This window comes from Pteropus vampyrus, unplaced genomic scaffold (genome assembly GCF_000151845.1).
Source record: "Pteropus vampyrus isolate Shadow unplaced genomic scaffold, Pvam_2.0 Scaffold635, whole genome shotgun sequence".
NCBI classification, from domain to species: domain Eukaryota; kingdom Metazoa; phylum Chordata; class Mammalia; order Chiroptera; family Pteropodidae; genus Pteropus; species Pteropus vampyrus.
The window spans coordinates 500,792-522,538 of NW_011889416.1; the positions used below are offsets into that span (position 1 = coordinate 500,792).

The 21,747-nt window shown below is 35.5% G+C and overlaps 2 protein-coding genes and 1 pseudogene across 2 annotated transcripts in view; 2 read left to right on the top strand and 1 right to left on the bottom strand.

Annotated features, from left to right (window-relative positions):
• Nucleotides 1-5,514: 5,514 nt before the first annotated feature.
• LOC105308883 (cytochrome c oxidase subunit 7B, mitochondrial) lies at nt 5,515-10,086 on the bottom strand. The gene is given in 4 exon segments (XM_011384938.2): nt 5,515-5,741; nt 7,002-7,075; nt 7,078-7,113; nt 9,926-10,086. Coding segments are annotated over 4 exon segments (228 nt in total). The 5' UTR covers nt 9,966-10,086; the 3' UTR covers nt 5,515-5,663.
• Nucleotides 10,087-14,611: 4,525 nt separating this feature from the next.
• The window catches only part of MAGT1 (magnesium transporter 1), a 43,880-nt gene continuing 36,744 nt past the window's right edge, over nt 14,612-21,747 (top strand). Inside the window, exon 1 of the mRNA XM_011384939.1 lies at nt 14,612-14,896. Within this exon, the coding sequence (XP_011383241.1) occupies nt 14,699-14,896 (198 nt within the window). The 5' untranslated portion in view covers nt 14,612-14,698. The remainder of the gene's footprint in view (nt 14,897-21,747) is intronic.
• On the top strand, nt 18,395-18,513 carry LOC111733778 (annotated as a pseudogene).

Consider the following 21,747-nt stretch of genomic DNA (forward strand, 5'->3'; position numbering starts at 1 on the left):
TTACTCCTCCCTCCTTCACTCCCCCCACTTCCGGGTGATGGCCCGGCCGGAAGCAGGGCTGGTGAGGCGGAGAGAGGGCCGCGTCACAGGAAAGGGAACGGGAGGGCTACAGTCAAGCTTTTCCCGCTCCCTACTGCCCCCTGGCCGACACGCAACCTCAGGAGGAAGTCTTTCTTTTGGGGCTGCAGAGTCCCCTTCCCCCACTCACCAAAACGGAAACAAAACAAAAAAACTCCACCCAAATTTGTGTCATCTGTAGTTTCCTAACCTCCTGCCAAGAAGTACCAGAGAACTCCTTGTAAATCATCTTCGCCATAGTTCAGCCATTTACAGCATGAAATTAATGTACTTGTTACACTGTGTAGCCTAACTCCAGGTGTAAATGCCAGAACTGTGAACTTGCTCTCATTCCTCCATTGAAAAGTGATAGCGAAAGTTTTTTAATTCATAAATGATATATATATTTAATTCATGCTTTTAAATTCATAATCTTTATGTGTGTGTTGGAGTTAGGGCAGGGATCTCACCTCACCCTCCAAGCTCTGAATCACTTTCACATTTATTCATTTGTCCATCATTTAAAAACATAGAGGATCCCGAGGATGCAAAAATATTAGAGTATCTATCCTCATGAGTTTAGATAGAAATGACAGGCATAAAATTTAGCAATACAATGCAATAAAGTGGTAGAGAAATCATTTGAGAAAAATGTATTCTGTTATTCGTTTTCCAATTTGACTTTTTTTAAATTTGTATTTTGTGTTAGTTTCAGGTATACAGTACATTGGTTAGGCATTTACATAGTTTACGAAGATATCCCCCCTGACTACTCTAGCACCCATCTGGCTCTACACATAGCCATTAAAATACTACTGATTATATTCCCTACGCTGTACTCCACATCCCTGTGACTATTTTGTAACTACCAATATGTATTTCAACCCTTCACCAATTTGACTTAAAAAGCAGCAAAATCCTGATTTTAAAACTATGAACATTAACAATAAGAGGGTGAGGCTCCATCTCACTAATTTCGAATAGTGATGTGGTCTTTTCATATTTCTTTTCATTAAATACCTGTCATAAGATGTAGGGAAAAACTAATCAGAGGATTATTTATATTTTCAACTGGAATGATTTAAACTCAGTTCCCATAAAAAGAGTATCAAGCCTAACAATGTTGTAGAACTCAAAATAGTACACAAAGTACAACTATTAAACAAATTATCAAAAGGCTGAGAAAAGTATCTGGAACACAGTAAGTATATATGTGTTCAATAAAATAATTTCTATCCTAACTTGTTAAATTCCTATTAAGCCTTGACATGTAACACTTAAAACTGCCCACAGATCTAAATTGTAGGCCTACAATTAAGTATTTCAGAAGGAATGATTCCTTCCCCCTCTACACCCATCCAAATAAAAAAAAAATTAGCTTCAGGATTTCTTACCTTTCCCAGTCTGTTGTAGTTGTCAATCAATGTGCACATATTATACATGATATTCTTTTAATTGAGCTTTCAAATAGAAGGGAATGTTTTCAAGAAGTAATCAGGCTTTCTGGGGTTGAACAGTTAGTAGGCCCCCCCAAAATGCTTACAAAGTGGTATTAATGTCTCTAATAAAATAACAATCACAAGGGTGAGAACTCAACATCTACGCCTCTACAACTACCATGGTACCTAATTCTAAATAAGTTTAATGAATTTAAAGGAACAGAACACACCTGCTAAAATTGTTTTAGAGTGAAATTAAGAATTGTATTTATGACATTCACCATAATTAAAAAATACTCCAGAACCCTACAATAAATAACATTTAAAGGACTGGCAATGCTTCTAACATAAATCACTTACCCAAATTCTTTAAACATACAGATTTTTGATGGGGAGACTAATTTGACAACCTTCCCACTCTAGGTATTATTAAAACCCTCAAAGTAATGTTACAAGACAAATTGAGTGCATTTGTGAGAGGATAAAATTTTGACTGACTATTCTAGGAAAGCTGCAAGGTCAGAATATTGTGATGGCACAAAATAATTTAGACTTAAACTACCGCTTCTTTTCTGGTAGTAGCCATGGTAGTTGTAGCACAAGATTAACTAATAAATTAAGTTTTAAGTTTGTTCAAAGATGCCAACTACCACCACCAGATTTATCACACAAAGCAACATATATGCTGCCAAATGGACAAATACACATTTTTAAATGTCATACTTATTTCTATTTGCCTATCGGAAGAGCTAACGATTATCCCTTACCTGACAGAAGTGGTACAAATCACTGAAAATGACCTCCAGTTGTTAAAAATTCTTACAAAGTGGTATTAGTGCCAATTCAGCAACAAAAAGGTAATAATCTAATGGAAGGTTGAAACTTCCATTAGTGCCAATTCAGCAACAAAAAGGTAATAATCTAATGGAAGGTTGAAACTTCCTTAAAGACATGTTCATTTTGCTTAATCATGTCTCAAGGTTATAAGTATTTGAGTATGGTGATCTGTGATCAGTGGTCTTTGATGTTACTATTATAATTTATCTTGGGGTGTCCTGAACCATTCCCATATAAGATGGCGAACTTAATCAGTAAAGGTTATGTGTGCTCTGACTGCTCAATTCACCAGCCATTCACATCTCCCTCTCTTCAAGGGCTCCCTATTCCCTGAGAGACAACGACATTGAAACTAGGCCAACTAATAACCCTACAATGGCCTCTGAGTGTTCAAGTGAAAGGAAGAGTCACATCTCTCTCACTTTAAATCAAAAGCTAGAAATGAGGAAGACACATTGAAAGCTGAGACAGGCTGAAAGCTAGGCCTTTTGTGCCAAACAGCCTAGTTGTAAGTACAAAGGAAAAGTTCTTGAGGGAAATTAAAAGTGCCACTCCAATGAACACACTAATAATAAGAAAGCAAAACAGCCTTATTGCTTATATGGACACTACACAGTTATAGTTGTCTGGATAGATTAAACCAGCCACATTTTCTTAAGCTGAAGCTAAACCCAAACCAAGGCCCTCTCAACTCTTTGAATGCTGAGATGAGGAAGCTGAAGAAAATTTGGAACTAGCAGAGGTTGGTTCACATTTAAGGAAAGCTGTCTCCATAACATAAAAGTACAGGGTGAAGCAGCAAGTGCTAATGTCAAATCTATAGCAAGCTATCCAGAAGATCTAGCTAAGATAATTAATGAAGGTGGCTACACTTAACATTTTCAATGTAGACGAAACAGCCTTATATTGGAAGATGCCATCTAGGACTTTAATAGCTAAAGAAAAGTCAGTGCTTGGCTTTAAAGATCAGGCTCTTTTCAGGGGCTAATGCAGCTGGTGGCTTTAAGTTGAAGCCAATGCCGTTATCATTCAGAAAATCATAGGGTCCTCAAGAATTAAGTTAAATCTACCCTGCCTGTGTTCTATAAACAAAACAAGCTTAGATGACAGGACATCTGTTTACAATATGGCTTACTGAATATTTTAAGCCCACTGTTGTTGCTCAGAAAAACAACTTCCTTTCAAAATATTACTGCTTATTAATAATGTACCTAGTCATCTGAGCTGATGAAGATGTACAAGGTTTATATTATTTTCAAGTCTGCCAATACAACATTGATTCTGTAGCCCATGGGTCAAGGGGTAATTTCAACTTTCAAGTTTTTTTAAGAAATGCATTTTGTAAGGCTATAACTGCCACAGTGAGTCCTCTGATGGATCTGAGCAAAGTCAATTGAAACTTTCTGGAAAGGATTCGCCATTCCAGATGCCATTAAAAACATTCACAATTCATGGGAAGAGGTCAAAATACCATTAACAGGTGTCTGGAAGTTTATTCCAACCCTTATGGATGATTTTGAGGGGATTCAAGACTTCAGTGGAGAAAGTAACTGCTTTTAGGAATCTCTAAATATAATTCTAGAGAACTAGAATTAAAATGGAGCCTGAAGTTATGACTAAATTTCTTTAATCTCATGATAAAACTTTAATGGATGAGAAATTACTTATGGATGAGCAAAAGGGTTTCTTGAGAATCTCCTCCTGGTGAAGATGTTATATTGTTAAAATGACAACAAAGGATTTAAAATATTATATAACTTTAGTTAATAAACCAGTGGCAGGGTTTGAGAGGATTGACCCCAAATTTTGAAAATTCTATTGTAGGTAAAGTGCTATCAAACAGCATCACGTGCTCCCAAGAAATTATTCATGAAAGGAATGACTGATGTGGCAAATTTTATTGTCTTAAACTGCCATAAACACCCCAACCTTCAGCAACTTACCACCCTGATCAGTTAGCAGCTATCAATGTCAAGATAAGACCCTCCACCAGCAAAGATTGACTTCCTAAAGGTTTAGTTAGCAATTTTTACCAATACGTTTAAAGGTATGTACATCGTTTTTTAGACGTGATATTGCACACTTAATAGACTACAGTATAGCATAAACATAACTTTCATATGCACTGGGAAGCCAAAAAATTCATGTGACTCGCTTTGTGATATTCACTTTATTGTCATGGTCTGGAACTGAACTCACAATACCAAGGTATGCCTGTAATTCATGTAATAAGTATAAATTTTTCAAATGTTAAATATAAATCTTTATCTACATCAGGTAAATTTGGGGATTCCTAAAAGCCACTTATCTGTTAATAGTATCAGATAAGTGAATTTTAGAAATCTCTAATTTAATTACTATAGGTTACTCAACTGAAATTCCATTTTCTGCTTCCTTGAACTCTATCAATAAACTACTACATGAGGCTTACTTTATAGCCTTTGGCCAAGGGAGTAAAAAAGCATGTTTTCTTCAGTTAGTATTTTACATATAAAATCCAATGTCATACTGAATTCAGGATAATCCACAAATCCAAAAGTTAATATAATTACAGAAAGCCAAAAGCAGAGGCCTCTGTTAGAAAAGTGAAAAACCATATTTAACAGATCCTTTCTTTTACGTCATAAATCTCTCAAAAATGCTGAAAAGGGAAGTAGAATGGGGTAAAAGGGGCCAAAAATATGTGGCGACAGAAAAAAATCTAACTATGAGAGAGGAACACACAATATGGCTTACTGTTAAAAATGCTGAAAAATCTAAAGGTCAAATTAAATGTGCCAAGGCAACCAAGGAACTATCTAGTCTTCAGACATCCTAGGAGTACATTTGATAGGACCATTCTTCCCTTGGGTCTGGTGACTCTAAGTTCTCTTGTAGGAGCAAAACTAATGCCAATTCCAAATACAAACATAAAAGGGAGATAGAAAGTTGTAGACATAACCAAGATCTAGATTTTAGCTCAGTGATAACCTAAAATAACTCTGTAATCATTTATTTACGAACTATAATTTCAGCCTTACTGTAAAGTTGACTTCCAGGTGAATGTTGCTAAATTTCACCAAATGTTGCCAGATTTTCCTTTCACATTACTTCATATAGAAAAGCTATCTAAGAAGTTGTATAGTGTTTGGATTTTAATATTAACGCAAAGGTTAAATAAATGAAAAGTAATCAAGCTTGATTTCATTCACAAAAGAAACCTACAATGAAGGTTTCAAATATACTTTATTTCTTTAATTATGCCATATTTTAATGGGTACACAGCACTTTCACTTGGCATCAATTATGAGCTGGTTTTGAAACAATTCGGCAAGACACCAGCTGGGATGATTACTGATCTCTCCATTCCTTTGGGGTGACTCTCCCAACAGGGGACAGGTTCCATTCTATTCCAATTTGTGTTGCTGTCTGTAAGAATTAAAATGCAGTCAGTTATATGTTTAAATTGGAGTCCAATCTCCCATGGAGACTATTTCTTAAGAGTGACAAAGGTATTCTACTCTATAGGTTAAAAAAAACAGAGAAACTCGAGTGGGATATAGTGTACTCCCTATCGGCAAACATAATTGCTATCCTAATTCCCTAACGCGATGCTGTTCAATAAAACTTCCTGAGATAAAGGAAATATTCTCTATCAGCATTGGCCAAAACAGTAGCCACTAGCCACATATGGTTATTGAATAACTGAACCGAATATCTTATTTTCTTTAACTCAAGTTTATATCACATTTTTAATACTACCTCCTCAAAATGTTGCTTTACTCAACCACAACTACCTAAATATTGCCAAAGAGCACTTCTGTAATATGCCTTTATGAAGAACTTCATCTCCAAAACTGCCCCAATTATACATTTGTTCGACATCTATTTACTCTAAGTATATATGCTTATTTTAATAGTATATCTGATTTCAGAAAGATCAAAATAAAAATGAAAAAGGCCTATTAATAGTGTCTTTGTTTATTAAGGCATGTTGATTGATATCTTTTAAAGTCAATTTATATATTTAGTATAACTTCAAGACTCCTACTTTTAACCAGCAAGTAGTGACAAGTAGATTGTCAAATGTAAGATGTAAAAAAAAAAAAAAAAACCAAATCCCTAAAATACTGAAAGCAAGTCACTTTATATCTCATCCTTCAGAAATATACTCAGTTTTGATGGCGGAATTTAGAAGAAAAACTAATTAAGTGAAGGAAGGTGACCCAGAAGGTGAAAACCCTGGAAACCATATAACAAAAAATGATTGACAGAACTAAGGATGTTTAATATAAAAGAGAAGATCCAGGACACATGATAGTAATTTTCTAACATCTAATGGTTGATACATGGAAAGGAGATCAGAATTTCTGTGTTGAAATGGAATTATGGGTAGAATATGGAGGCAGATTTTTAACTCAATGTAGGATCCTTAAACAGTTATACAACATGGAAAGGGCTGCTTTGCGATCCAGTATGCAACCTATTATTGTAAATGTTAAGAACAGATGATGGATCAATACTAAATGTTGAAAAAATTTCCTGCACTGGGTGGGTGATTACATTAGAAAATCTCTAAAGTCCCTCCTAACTAGAAATGTATAGTACTGTGTGAAAACATTTTTAATACATGAAATTCATGGGAATGAAAAACATCTAAACCAGAAATTATCAATCAATAATACTTACATATGTCCATGTAGCAACACAGAAAGTGGCTCCACTAGCTAATACAGCATTGCCACATTTGTCATGGAAATCAAGTGAATCTGCCTTGCCAGTGTTTGCTGAATGCTTTGAACTTAAAGAAAAAAAAATACATACAGAAGCGTATCTATGAATTATCAGGAAAAGAGAACATATATGATTGATATTGCTAATCAAGAAAGCCAAAGAAGTTAACTTTACAGTACTATGTAGTTCAATAAAATGTTAAAAAAAACATATTATAGCTAAAAGTAACGTACTTTGAAAATCATCAAAAATTAGATGAATTGACATATGGATAGACATGTGAAAAAATATATAGCAAAATGTTAATTGTAGAATCTATGTGGAGGGTATATGGATGTTCACCATACAGTTATTCCAACTTTTATGTATGTCTGAAAGTTTTCATAATAAATCTTGCAGGGGGTGAGTAGCAAAGAACAGGTGATATAACATTCACCACAAACTGTATTTGTATAACCTCCTATTCATTAATTTGAGTATTCATGACATATATTTTACTAAAGTTTATTTAGCAGTGCTCAACAACTTACAACATAAAAGGGTGAATAAACTCAAAATGAACTTTAAGGTCATAAACCTTAAAATTAAAAAAAAAAACAAAAAACAAAAAAAAAACCCTCCAAAACCTAGAGTAATCTTGATTTTTTAAAAAATTACTAATCACCATGCTAAAAGAGGTAAATGAAAATATTTAAGAGACAGACCCTGTCCTCAAGTATCTTCCAGTCTAGAGGAAGATATTAGACATGTAAACTCAAAACACTGTAATACAAGGAAGTAGAATGTTAAGCATTTTGAATATCAGGTAGGATTTGGTTATGTAGACGTGGGAAAGGGGAACCTGAAAAATGGTAGAGACAGAAGATTCCAGTGTACTAGAAAACTAATTAATTTGGATGAAGGATGAGGTATGTATACAAGTAATGGGATAAAACTAGAAAGGATCACAGAAGTCCACTTTTTTGGTAAAGGTTTTCGAGCAGAATGACAACATTAGAACTTTGCTTTTACTATTGTTTTAGTAGAAACAGTTTTCAAACTGCCTTTGGAGACACTCAGGAGGGTTTGGGAAAGAGCCCAGACTGTAAAATGCAATTTCCACCTGTTTTTTCTTTCCAATAATTTCCATTTTTCACTTACAGTTGGCATTCAATATATTAGTTTCAAGTGTACATCATAATGGTTAGACATTTATATAACTTATGAAATGTTCTCCCCATTAGTCTAGTACCCACCTGACACCATAGTTATTAAAATATTATTGACTATATTCCCTATGCTGTACTTTACACTTTACATCCCCATGACTATTTTGTAACTGCCAACTTATACTTATGAATCCTTTTCACCTTTTTCACCCAGCCCCCAACCCTCCTCCTAACTAGCAACCATCAGTTTGTTCTCTGTAACTATGACACTGTTCGTTTTGTTTGTTCATTCCAGCTGTTTTAATAATTCCCCTCCAATCTACATAGCAGGTCTTTATTGTTTCAAGCCTCAAAAGGTACTTATGTACTAACAGAAAGCATATTAAAGAAACAGCAATCTTGCCCATTCACTAGCACTTAAGAACATAATTGCTTCTATAAGATACAATGAGTTATTTCAGGATAGTTATTTGCCCATTAATGGTTTCTTCTCAACCGCCTCACAATTTTCTTTTCGCCTTTAGTCACACTTAGGATGAGCAAATTTACAAACATTTCATAATATATTCTGCTCTAGAGCAGTTAAAAATGAGTTTGTAAATTACACACACACACACACACACACACACACACACACACACACACACAAACAAAAAAACCTTTTCCCGAGTTACAAGGCCCTACCTGCTCAAAGGGCAAAGAAATTAAGATTACTTAACAATTCTAAAACATCTCCTGACTTCAACACTCAGGTCACCCAAGTGGATTTCCTTAGACCTCTCCTCTGTGACAAGAAATGGTTTAGTTACTGCCTATTGGTAATCTGATATAATCTGCAAGAATTCTATGAGGTAGGTTTTATTTACTAAACCCCTTGTACAAAGGAGGAAAACGAGGTTCAGAGAGGTTAAATCATTTGCCCAATGTGAAAGAGATAAGAGCTAGGGCTTTAGGATTACAAAAACAGCCAGGCAACTACTTTTTGGTTGTCAAATCTGCTTGAGTGTTCAGAACAGATCTAGTAATACCTTCAATTACTCTGTAAACTGGAAATAATATGGCTAAAGAAGCTAAAGGATAATAGCTTACAGTCACTTTCATTGTTTAAAAAACTCACTTTATTCAAGGTGACCTTCCGTGCAAATGGAGCATGGAAATAACTTGTCTCTCTCAATGCATTCTCAATACATAACGCTGTTCTTAAAATTTCCCTGCACCTGCCTAATTCTTAGATAAAAATAACCACAATTGCTTTCGTGGCAGCTACTAGCCCACAAACAACATAAAAGCTGCACGGCTACCATTTAGGTTGTCTCCTTGCGATGAAACCAGATGAACAGCTATATTTATAGTTTCCTTCCGTTATGGTTATAGGAATTGAAGAGAAGACTTTTCTCTTTTGGGGTAAATGTATCCCCAAAGCTAAAATTAACAAAATTACCTAAGGAACAAGAGGTGTCCACCAAGTGTGTACTTCCCTGAAATCGTTAGATTACTGAAAAAGCAGGGATAGAATATAACGTCGGTAATAGAGAGCTGTGAATCGCAGCAGAATCACGGGGTGATTAAGCTAATGCTAAGGACTTCTTCTCAATAGCTTGGGGCGAGAAAAGAGACTAAGCATTTAGAATTACAAGGTCGGGATGAGGCTGGAGGGAAAGGACACGAGCGACCACGAGGACAAATGGATAAAAGGCGATTGAAAATTATTTGCTCACAATTTTTGCTCACCTCGGAGACGACTTAGGGCGTTTTTGGCCAAGGGAAACATCGTGAAGCTGAAGACAGAACTGCGGCAACTGCAGCTGCTGCTTGGACCTTGGCGTCAAACACCCTTGCAAAGACCCCTGAAAAACAAAATGGCTTCCGCCAGAGCACTTTAATGAGATGTAATGAAATCACGCGAGATCTGTAAAAAACCTATAGAAATCGCAACCTTTGCAACGCGGAAAGATAAAGGCCTTTTGGGAAATGTAGTTTCACGCTTTATAAATGACGCATAATGGTATTTACTGAAGATTGAGAGACACTCTTCCGTGTAGGACTCCATGGAGGAGAGCTGAGACCTTGATCTTCGATTGAGTCATCAATGGCACCAGCTTGGAGATAGAGTGTTTCAGAGGCTTGAGCTTGTATCTCCCTCCACGCTAGCAGTTCTTTCTGTTCCCCTCAAACTACCTTCACTTCAATTATTTTTGTCTCCTGTTACTACATACTAAGTCGTTTAACTTGTAATTTTTAAATGATTTCAAATTTAGAGAAAAGTTACAAGAATAGTAAAAAGAATTCGTAATATGTGGATAAATGTGTGATGAAGCAATTTAACAAATTGTTGATTGTAAAATCTTGGTGGGTGTTCAGGGTACAATTCTTTGACTTTTTCTGTATGTTTGGATATTTTCAGAATAAAACTGGTGGTGGGGGAGAATTCCTGTATACCCATTAACAAGTTCCAACACTGAGTAATATTTTATCCCATGTGTTCTGTGTACGTGTGTGTGTGTGTGTGTGTGTGTGTACACACATTGTTTTCTGAACCATTTGAGAATAACTTGCATGCAGCATGTGCTTTTACCTATTAATACTTCAGGGTTCATTTTGTAAGAGTAAGATATTCTCTTACATAACCACAGTACAGTTATCAAATTCAGAAATGTTCATATAGATACAATACAGCTCATATTCCAGTTTCACCAGTTGTTCCAATGTTTCTATCCAGAATTCAATCCAGGTGCCTGGGTTGAAATTAGTTGACAAGTGTCTTTAGTCTCCTTTTAAATTGAATGGTTCCTTAAAAAAATTAAATAAATAAAATAAATAAATAAGTAAATCGAATAGTTCCTTAGCCTTTCTTTGTCTTTCATGACATTAATTTTTTTCTCACTCATGTAAATTTTCTCGAAATTTTACATATGAAGGAAGTGAGGTGCAAAATCCTTAAACGACTGGTAGAAGATCAAGATTGGGCAATTGTAAGTGACAGAACTGGTAATCGATCTACTGATGCCACAGGTCTGTATTCTGTAATATTTTTGAAGAATACAAGACAACTATTTTGTGAAAATTCCCTCAAATTGTGTGTGCTTGATGTTTCCTCGCGATTATATTCAATTTATGCACTTGTGGCAGGAATACTAACAGACATGTCTTCTTAAGGCATCTTATCAGGAAGCATATAATATTAGATTGTCCCATTATTGGTAATCCAACTTTAATCATTTGGTTGAAGGAGTGCCCTTCAAGTGCCTACACTATAAAGTTACTGGTTTTTTTCCCCTTGTAATTAATAAGTAATGTGAAGAATACATCAAAACTATGTAAATATCCTAAACTTCATCAAGCTTTCACCTACTAGTTTTTATATCCATTGATGATTTTTGGCTAAGTCAATTATTAGTTTGAAAATTGCAAAATGGTGATTTTCTAACTCTATCATTCTTCCTATATTTAATAGTGGATGTTCTACTGTAAGAGGAATTTTATCGTCTCTCCTATTTACTTGTTCATTATCAGTGTGGATTCATGGATTCAACAGGTTATAATCCATTACTATCATGATTTATTTTAATGAACAATAATGCTAAATGTGGTCAGTAGGATTCCCTTCCAGCTGTCTTTTTTGACATGTCTCCATTGATTTTTGAGCACATTATTATTTTCTGACACAAGGTGTTGAAGGCCCATCTTGTATTTTCCCTGCCCAAGCACTGGAATCAGGCATTTTTCTAAGGAGCCCAAATTTCTTTTAGGGGTGGCATTCAGCAACCTAGATTTGACACTAGGCGTGCTTAATTATATTGAAGTGTCATTGCTTCTAGTCTTTTCAGCGTATAGAGCTAGAAAGATATGTTATGAACGACAAGTTTATACTAATACCTGCAATTCTAGTCCAACTCCCCAAAATTCTTCTTTATTTTTCCACATTTTATATTCTTTAACTCCCTTCTTTCACAGTGAAAATCCTGACTCTCAACAACACCAATGTTTTTACATATCATATTACACACAATCTATTATCAGAATTGCTATACTCATTTGACCATGAAAAATAAATCTACTTAGTAGAGTTCAAGATTTGGTTATAGTTATTTTTTTCTTTAGAGTAATGGCATATAATTAAAGTAGTGTGTTCATAAGTTATTCATATTAGGGTTATTTTGTTTATTTTAGTGTAGTTGTTTCTCATTTGAAAAAGAGTTGGGCTCCCTTTTTCTGTCTGTATATAATTTAAGTTATTTTCCCAGTCGTACTGATTTGATTTGTAAAATTTAAAATTTACTTTTTAAATTGTGGTAAAATATACATAACATTAAATTTGCCATTTTAACTATTTTAAAGTATCTAGTTCAGTGGCATTAAGTACATTCACATTGTTGTGCAACCATCACCACCATTCATTTCCAGAAATTTTTTCATCTTACAAATCACATGATTGGGTTTTATATTTTGATTATTAAAAAATATTAACATTATTTCAAAAGTCAAAACTATACGAACTGGTGCAATTTAGAGAAGAGTCATTCCCTCCCATAACTGTTCCACTTCATTTCCTCCACCTCCTATAGGCAACCAATATCATTAGTTTCTTTGTTTCTTTTTGCAAAAATGGGTAAATATGTATATATTTCCTCTTGTATTATACACAAATGTAGCATAATATGTATATTTCTTTGCACTTTTTTCACTTAACAATAAATCTTGAAAATTCATATAATTTACACAACTCTTCCTTGTTCTTTTTTTTTTTTTTTTTTTTTACAGCTTTGAAATACTCCATGGTGTTTTTGCGCCATTAGACTCAGTCTCTTATATTTGAACATTTAGGTAGATTTGAGAATATCTCAAATACAAATAATGCTGAAATGAATAACTTTGTGCCCATATATTTTCTTATTATTGGAGCAAATTCTTAGAAATGGGATTACTGGATCAAAAGATAAATGCATATATAGGTTTTTTTTAGATATTGTCAAATTACCCTCAATACATATTATACCACTTTGCAGTCCCACCAGAAATGTACGAGTGTGTCTGTTTCTCCATAGAATTGATGACGGCATGTACTGAATTTTCGCTAACATGGTAAGTTAGATTTCTCTGTGTACTCTAAAAAAATTACCTTGATATTTTACTCGTTAAATTTACATGCAATAAAATTCACTCTTTTGTGGTGTACAGTTCTGTAAGTTTTGACTAATGCATGGACTGTGTAAACACCCCAACAATTTCGAACAGAACAGTTCACTGCAAAAATCTCCTGTGGCCCCACTGTAGTTAATCCCTCTCTGTACCTCCAGCCCCCAATAGCCACTGATCTGTTCTCTGTCCCTATGAATTTGCCCTTTCCAGAATGCCTCATAAATGGAATCATATAGCATCTCATTGTACTTTTATTTTATATTTTTTATGAGTGTCTGTAAATGTTTTTAATTTTTCTGTATCTCTAGATCACATCTCTTCACTTCAGAACCAGCTATTTTCCCATCCATACTCATCTCCTTCCCTCACCAACATAATGAAATTATTTTTCTGTGTTTCTCAGCAGAACCTGAGTAGTCATATGATATTCTACATCATCAAAATAAATCTAAATTATAGGTAAATGATTTTGTTTTGTTGGTGTTTTTTTCTCTTGAGTATTATTCTCTATTGAAATCATCCGTTTTACAATCCACTATAATAAACAGAACCGGGTCAAATAAATGGAAACTTCTTCAGCTATGTAGGATTTTTATCATCTTTTAGATGAGGGAATTGGATGTTTAATGAAAACTGACTATGACACAAAAACTCAAGACAGGAATGCTTCTTTACAACCTTAGTTTTGCACTTATTCCCTCTAAACAAAATAATAAAAAAATAAGAAGGCATTTGCTGTGTATAACCTGAAATTTAAGTTCTTGATGTCTTAAGTAATCAAATTTAACTTTAAAAATGCCATAAAAACTTCAAAAATAACTTTTATGTCCGCTCTGTTCAGTGAACATGGCAAAATTCCAGGAACACAGAAGGGTATTTAACAAGCTCTTTTCAAAATCTCCCTCAGTGATATTATATTTTTGCTTTCTTGTTTTTTAAAAGTTATTTTGATTTCAAATACTCTAGCAGCAAAATGAGGGACTAAGATAGCTCCTATCAATCACGTGGATAGGTCCAATTTTTTAGAACATAATATGATAGAGGTGGATTTCGAAGACTTCTAAATGAGTCTCTGGGGAAAAAAAAACTCTCTTTCATCAACCTTAAGCCATTTTGGATTCTGAAAAGCCGCCAAGCTTCACAACTGCGCAAGCGCGTTTGAAGAGCCACGAAGCGCGACAACTTAACGTAAATGAAAGCGGCGAGCCATCATTCTTAGCGAACCAATGAAAAACCTCCAGATTATCCTTTTTCTATTGGGTAACCGAGACCAATTAAAAGTTAACCATCTTTTAGCGGGCGTCTCGCAGTAGAACGCCGTGACGTAATGTGGGAGGGTTCGCCTGGTAGGGCTGAGTTAGACCAATGAGGAGGGCCAAGGGGCTGGTGTGCTTGTTCTCACGCCCAACCCTCAGTCCCAGCCCCAGGAAAGTTTCATTTCTGGGAGGGAGAGGAGAGAACATGGCAGCGCGTTGGTGGTTTTGGTGTATCTCTGCAACCATGGCGGTGGCGCTGCTGCTCGTTTATGGGGTTCCCTCCGCCTCTGCCCAAAGAAAGAAGGAGGTGAGGACGCTGTTTCCAGAAACACGGGCTTTTCTCAAAAAGTCGGGCTTGAGAGGGTCTGTTTTCACCTTCCCGACCCCCGTTGTTCTCCGGTTCTGCGTCTTTGGTGGCTCCAGTTCTGCCGTTTTTGGAGTTCTGGCGTTTGCGAGAAAAGAAACTAACTTCTTGTCTTCCGGAGATACAGAGTCTAGGAGTGGGGGTAGGGATAGGTGACATTCTGGCTTCTGTAGGCCTGTGCGTATACATAGCTACAAGTTTCGACACGAGTATGGGCCCCATCAGATGGGTGGGGGAAGTTCGACTTAAGGTTCAGCGGGTAGAATATCTGAGTCTGCTGTCAGTAGATGTAATTCCATTATAGACATATAAAAGCATTTTATAGCATTTTCACTTCACAAACGTGAGAATTAAACTGAAGAGCGAAACTATACCAGGTTTATTACGCTGTCCAAATAATTGATTCGAAACAGTTTACGGGAGGGAAATCGAACCATTGTCAATCATTTACCAAATATCAAGCATGCTAGACACTGTTCTAGGAGCTTGCTTTCATAAGTGAACAAAACTAAGATCCCTCCTTGTGGGGTTTAATGGCTTTGGCAAGTGGAGGAGATGCAGTATTGTTTACTCACCATTAAGCAATCCAAACAGGAATTTTACCATTTTGTTTTGAAACCATTTGTGACTTAAAGCCATATGTTCTTAGAGCTTTAAGGATTACTAGTAATTATTTATGCTCTCTAGTTTTATGGGTGAGGAAAATCGGGTCCTAAGCTTACACAGTTAACTGTTACTGAACAAGGACTAAATCTTAGGTCAGTCAGTCTTATGCTATGTCTGTTTCCTCTAGTACACAGTACCTAAAAACCCACTTTTAAAATAAGTGAATTTAAAAAGAACTCATCTTCTCTGTTTCTGAAGATTCGAACTATTCCATAAGAAGAAAAACAAGCTAGCAAATTAAAACCAGTTATGGTAAAAAGTAAAATAAAAAAATATACAATTTTTAAAGGTATGGTGAAGCGAGCAGGCTCATACAGTGGAACTAGAAATTAACGTGCCTTTTTAGGAGGATTCCAAGCCAACGTTATGTGGAAAACAAGATGTAGAGCAATATGTACTTTTATATTCTAGACACCTTTTATTTTAAAAAACGCTTTATGTAAATGCGTGTATAGATATAGTGAAACAAGGATATGCAGCAATCAATTAACAGTGGTTATCTTTGAATAGTTGGGATTATTCATTAGGGAAACACTTTTTACCTTAAGTACTGGTATTGTCTGAATTTCTACAATGATCGCTTAATTCTTTGTTAATAAAAAAAGTGAAGACTTTAAAAAACTAGTATTTCTCCTAGTTAAGTTATATTAATTCATTTATTCTCTCACTGAACTAGAAGCAGAAGGGCCTAGCAGGAGATAAATTATTTTAAAAAGGAATCAGCAATGAATTATATGCTTTAAAATGGTTAAATGGTTTTATGTTTGTGAATAATATCTCAAAATATTTTTTAAAAGGAATCAGATTCTAACTCCCTTCCCACGGTTCACATTATCACCCTCACAAATCTATAGCAATGATTGCCTAACTGGCCGTTCTTGAACCTGTCCTTTGTAGTATTGCCGGAGACGAAAATGAAAATCTGAAACATGAAAATTTGGAAACCTTTTCATCTATTTTGCAAAGCATAAATGGGCTTCTATAGCCTGTCTCTGGTCTGCTTCCAGTCTCATCTCAGTCTCAGCTCCTCCCTATATAGTCATACTAAATTACGTGCTTTCATTGATCTTCTATACTCTTGAGCCTTTACTTGCTGGACTTCTGCTGAAGTATCTCCTTTCTTCTCTCACACCACGCCCCCTCATTCACCTGATGGTTCCTACTCTTCAAGTGTTAGTTAAAACATTACCTTCTTCCTCAACTAAGCTTTTCCTGGTTACCCTAGGTGAATTGAGATGAATTCAGCACATTGTAGTGGCATTGCTTATATACCAGTCTTTCGCATTAGACTGTGAGCATCTGGAATACAGACACATTAATTATTTATATATTTACTTATTTTTTAATTGAAAAAATGATTTAAATTTTTTCCCGCGGTCTACATACCCTGTATCCCCTCCCCTCTACCCTCTGATAACCACTAGTCCATTATCGATGTCCGTGAGTCTCTGTTTATCCTGTTCCTTTGTTGCTTTTAGGTTTATATCCCACATATAAATGATATCATGCAATCTTCAACTTTTTCTGTCTGGCTTATTTTGCTTCGCATGATTATCTCAAGTTCCATCCATGTTGTTGCGCATGGCAGTATTTCATCTCTTCTTACGGCTGAGTAATATTCCATTGTATATATGTACCACAGCTTCTTTAGCCAGTTGTCTGTCTTATGACACTTGGGGGGCTTCCACGTCCTGGCCAGTATGAATAACGCTGCTCTTAATATTGGTGTGCAAATATCTTTTTGTATATTTTCAAGTCTTTGGGATAAATACCCAGTAGAGGGATTGGTGGATCACATGGTGGATCAATTCTTAGTTTTTTGTGGAACCTCCATACTGTTTTCCATAGTGGCTATACCAATTTGCAGTCCCACCAGCAGTGTATGAGGGTTCCTTTTTCTCCGCATCCTCTCCAGCATTTGTTATTACTTATCCTGTTGATTAAAGATATTCTAACAGGTATGAAGTGGTATCTCATTGTGGTTTTGATTTGCATTTCCCTAATAACTAGTGATGCTGAGCATGTTTTCAAATATTTGTTGGCCATTTGTATGTCCTCTAGGGAAAAGTGTCTGTTCAGGTCCTCTGCCCATTTTTTGATTGGATCATTTGTTGTTTGTTGTTATTGAGTCATATGAGTTCTTTGTATATTTCGGATATTAAGCCTTTATCGGAGGTATTGCTTGCAAATATATTTTCCCATTTGGATAGTTGTCTCTTTACCTTGTTGAAGATTTCTTTTGCTGAGCAGAAACTTTTTAGTTTGATGTAGTCCCATTCATTTATTTTTGCTTTTACTTCCCTTGCCTTTGAGGTCAAATTAATAAAATTCTCTTTAAGCCCGAGGTCCTTTAGTTTAGTTCCTATGTTTTCTTCTATGTATTTTATTGTTTCAGGACTTACATTCAGGTCCTTAATCCATTTTGAGATAATTCTGGTGTGTGGTGATAGGCAGCACTATAGTTTCATTCTTTTGCAGGTGGCTTTCCAGTTTTCCCAGCACTATTTATTGATGAGTCTTTCTTTTCTCCACTGTATGTTTTTGGCATTTTGTCTAAAATTATTTGCGTATATAAATATGGGTTTACTTCTGGAGTCTCGAGTCTGTTCCACTGGTCAGTGTGGTTTATTTTTATGCCAATACATGCTGTTTTGATTACTGTCGCTTTGTGGTATAATTTGAAGTCAGGCAGAGTGATGCCTCCAGCCTCATTCTGTTTTCTGAGGATGGCTTTGGCAATTCTGGATCTTTTGTGCTTCCATTGAAATCTGGTGGCTCTGGAGCCATGCCACCCTGAACAAGCCCAATCCCGTCTGATCTCAGAAGCTAAACAGGGTTGGGCCTGGTTAGTACTTGGATGGGAGACCACCTAGGAAGACCAGGTACTGTAGGTGTAAAAAATAAAAGAATAAAAAAAATAAAAGATTGTAAGCTGTCAAGATCCTTGCAATCTGTGAGATCAACCAAGGGTTGCCTCGCCTAAAATAAATAATAATAATAATTGTAGAAATCTGATGATTTTTTCCATTTCTATAAAAAATGCCGATTGGATTTTGATGAGGATTACATTAAATCAGAATAATGCTTTAGGTAATATGGTCATTTTAACTTTGTTGATTCTTCTAACCAAGAACACAGAATATCTTTCCATTTCTTTGTATCTTCTTCGATTTCTTTTAATAGGGTCTTATAGTTTTCATTATATAGGTCCTTCACATGTTTCCTTACATTTATTCCTAGGTATTTTATCCTTTTTGGTACAATTGCAAAAGGAATTATTTTTTCTACTTCTTTTTCTGACACTTTGTTATTAGAGTATAGGAACGCTATGGATTATTGAACATTGATTTTGTATCCAGAAACTTTACTATATTTGTTTCTTGTTTATAGTAGTGTTCTTGTGGAGTCTTTAGAGTTTTCTATATAGAGAATCATGTCATCTGCAAATAGTGACAGTTTGACTTCTTCGTTTCCTATTTGGATGCCTTTTATATCTTTCCCTTGTCCGATTGCACTTGCTAGGACGTCCAGTGTTATATTAAATAACAGTGGCGATAGTGGACAGCCTTGCTTTGTTCCTGATCTTAGAAGGGAAGATCTTTAGTTTTTCACCATTAAGTATAATGTTGGCTGAGGGTTTGTCATAGATGGCCTTTATTATGTTTAGGTACTTTTCTTCTATACCGATTTTGTTAAGTGTTTTGATCATAAATGGATGTTGTATCTTGTCATGTTATGGCGCGGATGATTCTGAGACCCACGGAGCCAATTGAGATTAATTATGACCCTTTATTAGCCGGCCAGTGACCGACTCTCTACCACGCAGGGTTAGAGGAGATCAGCCCTGAACTTCCCGAGGGGGGCAGCTTATAAGGTCTCCTACTACATTTTTGAATGAATAGGTCACAAGAAGCAGAAGAAGTTAGTCGTTAACCTTTTGTACACAGATAAAGGTATCTGGGGGAACTCTCAGCTCAAACAAGTCCTAATAGACAATGTTATCATCTTCACCTTGGAATGTTGTGCTTCTCCCTGGGGCTGGCGCCTGGAGATATCACCTCCCTGTAACTGAGTAACTGCTCTCCCTAGGGGCCGGAGAGCAGTTACTCAGTTACAGGGAGGTGATATCTTGAGATACTGCCTCCCTGAAACTGGAGAATTTCCACTTTTACAATCGAAGGCTTTTTCTGCATCTATTGATATGATGATATGATTCTTATTTTTTAATTTATTTTTGTGGTGTATCACATTGATCGATTTACGTATTTTGAACCATCCCTCTTCCCCTGGGATGAAGCCCACTTGATGATGGTGTATAATCTTTTGAATATGTTGCTGTATTCGGTTCACTAATATCTTATTTAGGATTTTTGCATCTGTGTACATGAGAGATATTGGTCTGTAGTTTTCTTTTTTTGTGTTATCTTTACCAGATTTTGGTATCGAGGTAACATTGGCCTCATAAAATGAGTTGGGAAGTATTGCCTCCACCTCGATTTCTTGGAAGAATTTGAGGAGAGTAGGTATTAAATCTTCTTTGAATGCTTGGTAGAATTCACTAGTGAAGCCATTGGGTCCGGGACTTTTATTTTTTGGTAGGTTTTTAATGATTGTTTCAATTTCCATACTGCTGATCAGTCTATTTAGATTTTCCAGATCTTGATTCAGTCTAGGATGGTTGTATTTTTCTAAGTACTGGTCCAATTCTTCTAGGTTATTAAATTTGGTGTTATATACTTTTTCATAGTATTTTTGCATGATCCTTTGCATTTCTGCGATATAAATCATAATTTCCCGTCTTTCATCCCTGATTTTGATTATTTGTGTCCTTTTTCTTTTTTCTTTAGTGAGTCTAGCCAGGGGTTTGTCAGTTTAATTAACCTTCTCAAGGAAGCAGCTTTTTGCAACATTTATTTTTTCTCTTCTTTTTGTTTTTGTTCAATTTCATTTATTTCTGCTGTAATTTCAATTATTTCTTTCCTTCTGCTGACTTTAGGCTTCATTTATTCTTCCTTTTCTAGTTTTTTAAGATGAAGTGTTAGATTGTTTATTTGGGCTCGTTCTTGTTTTTGGAGATAGGTCTGTAATGATATTAACTTTCCTCTTATGACCTCTTTTCCTGAGTTTCAAAAGTTTTGATATGTTGTAATATCATTATTCATTTCTATGTATATCTTGATCTCATTTTATATCTTCCCTGACCTAGTTATTCTTCAGTAGCATATTGTTTAATCTCCGTGTATTTGTGGTTCTTCCTGCTTTCTTTTTGCAGTTGATCTCTACTTTCAAAGCATTATGATCAGAGAATATGGTTGGTATGATTTCATCCCTTTTATATTTGTTGAGGCTACTTCTGTGTCCCAGTATGTGGTCAATTCTTGAGAATGTTCCTTTTGCACTGGAGAAGAATGTATAAGCAGCTGTTTTGGGATAGAAGGCTCTGTATATGTCAGTTATGTCCAGTTTGTCTAATGTGTCATTTAAGGATGTTATTTCCTTATTGATTTTCTGTTTAGAGGATCTGTCCATATCCGACAGTGGGTTATTTAGGTCCCCTACTATGATAGTGTTTTGGTCTGTTTTTCCCTTTAGTTCTGTTAGTAATTGCTTTACGTATTTCAAGGGTCCCTGATTGGAAGCATAGATATTAATAAGTTTTATGTCTTCTTGGTGCATGATTCCCTTTATCATTATGAAGTGTCCCTCAGTATCTTTCTTTACCTTTTTTATTTTGAAGTCTGTTTCATCTGATATCAGTACCGCTTCTCCTGCTTTTCTCTGAATGCCATTTGCTTAAAATATCATTTTCCACCCTTTCACTTTGAGTCTATATTTTTCTTTGGAGATGAGATGTGTCTCCTGGAGGCAGCATATGGTTGGGTTTTGTTTTTTGATCCATTCAGCAACTCTGTGCCTTTTTATTGGTGAGTTCAGTTGATTTATATTTAGGGTGATTATTGAAATATGAGGTCTTCTTATAGCCATTTTATCTTTTGTTTTCTGGTTGCTTGGTGTATCCATTGCTTCTTTGTCCTTGTGTTTCTGTTTTCTTTATTTTGGTTGGCTTTTGTGGGTTTCGCCTCTGATTCTTCTTGTTTTATGTTATATACCTCAGTTCTGACTCTATG